Source organism: Aptenodytes patagonicus, chromosome 1 (assembly GCF_965638725.1).
Source record: "Aptenodytes patagonicus chromosome 1, bAptPat1.pri.cur, whole genome shotgun sequence".
Taxonomy (NCBI): domain Eukaryota; kingdom Metazoa; phylum Chordata; class Aves; order Sphenisciformes; family Spheniscidae; genus Aptenodytes; species Aptenodytes patagonicus.
Window position 1 is genome coordinate 76,385,894 of NC_134949.1, and position 2,760 is coordinate 76,388,653.

General features: G+C 41.6%; 1 protein-coding gene across 1 annotated transcript; it reads left to right on the top strand.

Moving 5' to 3' along the window:
- Positions 1-260: 260 nt before the first annotated feature.
- On the top strand, positions 261-1,503 carry ETFRF1 (electron transfer flavoprotein regulatory factor 1). The gene is made up of 2 exons (XM_076343337.1): positions 261-720; positions 822-1,503. The coding sequence occupies exons 1-2, from the start codon at positions 676-678 to the stop codon at positions 1,035-1,037; spliced, it is 261 nt and encodes an 86-aa protein (XP_076199452.1). The 5' UTR covers positions 261-675; the 3' UTR covers positions 1,038-1,503.
- Positions 1,504-2,760: the final 1,257 nt, after the last annotated feature.

The following is a 2,760-nucleotide window of genomic DNA, read 5'->3' on the forward strand; positions in this document are numbered from 1 at the left end:
AAAACAGAAATAGGTTTCCTTTGTTACTACCGCATTTTTTTATGGTTTTACGTTACGTTTTGCCGGTATGCGCTAGCCTCAATTCGTAATGCACTTCAGCGGTTTAAAAAAAGCAAAATTCATGAACGCGGAAGTTGCAGGAATTCCTACAGTTGTCTCTTTTTTTTATTTTTTTTATATAGCTATATATTTACCACCGTATGTCTATATACGCACGTGTATATAGATACAAATGCTTCCGTAGCAGACCAGGGACAAAGAAGCTGCCGGGCTAGGAGCCAGGTAGAAAACCGTAAGCACGTGAGAAAGCAGCCGATGAACAGCACGAAGATAAAGAAGTGTTAGGGCAGCTGAAAGGCTCTGGAGGTTTCTTGTTTTATGTTTGAGACGAGGACAGATGGAAGGGGAGAAGAGAAAGAGAAGCTAAATGGAAACAAAAATTAAAAGAAGCCAAAAGCAGAAGAGAGAGAGAGAGAGAGAGAGTAGAGCCAGAAAATAACAGAGCGGACAGGGCTCAGTAAGAGAAAGGAGTCTGGTTAGAAGCTGTGCGGTTCCTGTGGAGGATGAGGCTGGGATTTACTGACTCCCACGGGAGGCTAATGTCAAACTGATTGTTCTTCAGGTTAAAAAAAAAAAAAAATCAGACGAGACTAAAGAGTTCACTGAAATGTGAGAATGGCCAGTTCTTTAAGAGGGGAAGTGTTGAATCTATACAAAAATGTAAGTGTCTTAAATGCCACGAGCACTTTTCTTAACTAGACAAAACCCTTACACTGTGCACCTGATCTATTAAAAAAAAAAAATCTTTTTTTTTTTTCAAGCTGCTGTACCTTGGAAGGGAGTATCCCAAAGGAGCAGACTACTTTAGAAGCCGTTTGAAAGCAGCTTTTCTAAAAAATAAAGATGTGAAAGATCCTGAAAAAATAAAGCAACTAATTGCACGAGGAGAATTTGTTATAAAAGAGTTGGAGGCTTTGTACTTTCTCAGAAAATACAGAGCTCTGAAACAGCGCTACTACAGTGATGACAATCAGTAACTGGTGCTAATGACTTGTCATGTAATGATACAAATCCATAAAAATAAACAATAAAAGAGCTGTAACCTCAGAAGAAATGAAACGTAAATCCTTCCAACCCATCGAAAGTACAAATTGGGACTTTGCTTCCCCTTAAGTAGTCGCTTGAAGGATTTGGGTTTTGTATTGTATGGATAGTAGGTTTTTCTCAACTACTTTTGACCTCCTTGAACTAAAACTTCATGTATGAAACCAATTTTGCAGGAAGTAGTGGTAATATGATTCTGTTCTGTTTCACTCCAATGTGCATGTTCAGTAGATAGCTGCTCTTACCTTTACCCCATCCACAGCTGTGTGTTTGAATTCCGATTCGAGGCGCTACACTTCTCTTGTTAATCTGGTTTTGAAAGTCTACCATGTTTAATGATTCATTTCCACTGTAAATGAGCAACTTCTCAAAAATAAAGTAAATTCTTAAAGACTTTAACTACATCTGCTTAACGTGGAAGCGTCACACTGGCAGGCTGGCGGAGGCACCCTCTTACTGTGTTAGAAGACTATGGGGTCAGGAGAGGGGTGAATTTGAACAATAGCGGTTGAAGTACGTAAACCCTGAAGACAATTCCTGCTACTACCCATTTCTGATTTTGTGTAACTGCTGTAGCAGGAATACAGAAATCGATCCTCTCCCCTGGAAGAGAAGTTTGACTATGGATGTTTGCTCTATGGCTAACTCTGTAGGCCTTGGCTCGACTAGCACAAACTTGTGCCAGAACTGATCCTCTGCACATACCAGGGTTGGCTGGTGTTTCTGCCCCTCCTCCCTCCCTTCCCCCCCCCGAACTAAATGACACTGGAGATGGGACATAAATAATCTTTGAAATATAGATAAGTAATCACTGCAGTAGAGCTGTTGGCAACAGCAAGTCTTCACAGGCGTTGATTCCAGAACAGAATTAAAAAAAAAATAAAAATGATGGCAAATAGACAGTACACTACCTTGTGATGAAATGTATGTGCTTCAGTTTCTAGCACCACATTGATGTGAAAAACAGTCCTTCCACATCAACTTAACTCCTCTACAATATGTTGCAGTTAAACCTATTCTGAATGAATACCTCTATATACAAAATTTAACGTACCCTTCTCAGTAACTGGTAAAAGATTATCCAGACATGGTAACAAAGGGCCAAAGTGTAAGTTTAGAGAACAGTAGCAGGTTCACGCTTTTTTCCCCCCCATTGGACGCAGTCAGTACTGAAGAATGTCGTGTTTTCTGTAAGTTTATGGAAGGCATTTGATAGAAGAAAACAAATGTGCACCTGGGAACAAACACAGAGTAGCTATTCGGAGCATTTTACAGTTTCAGACTGCTGTTAGACTAATGCAGACAAGGTGTCTGGGGCATGACTGAAGACGGTACAGGCCAAGCAGCATGCCCCAGTGACTGAGAAGCGCAACCTCACCTGGCGAGGCTCTGCTCATCGCAGAGCGCAGAACGCAAAAGCAGCAGGGACCAGAGGAGATGGATCAGTGCGATAAAGCGTTCTGTCAAAGTGTGGCGGCACCCCCTCTTGGAGGAAGGGAACACCAGTGGGCAAAGACAACAGCTTTGTGACAGGCAATGAGAAGTACAAGAAATAAACTGGGAACAACTGCCGAACACATGCAATTCATGGGATGCTCCGTTACAGAGATGAGGCGCTGAAATTCTTGGAGAGAAAAAGCAAACTGGGACAGAAAC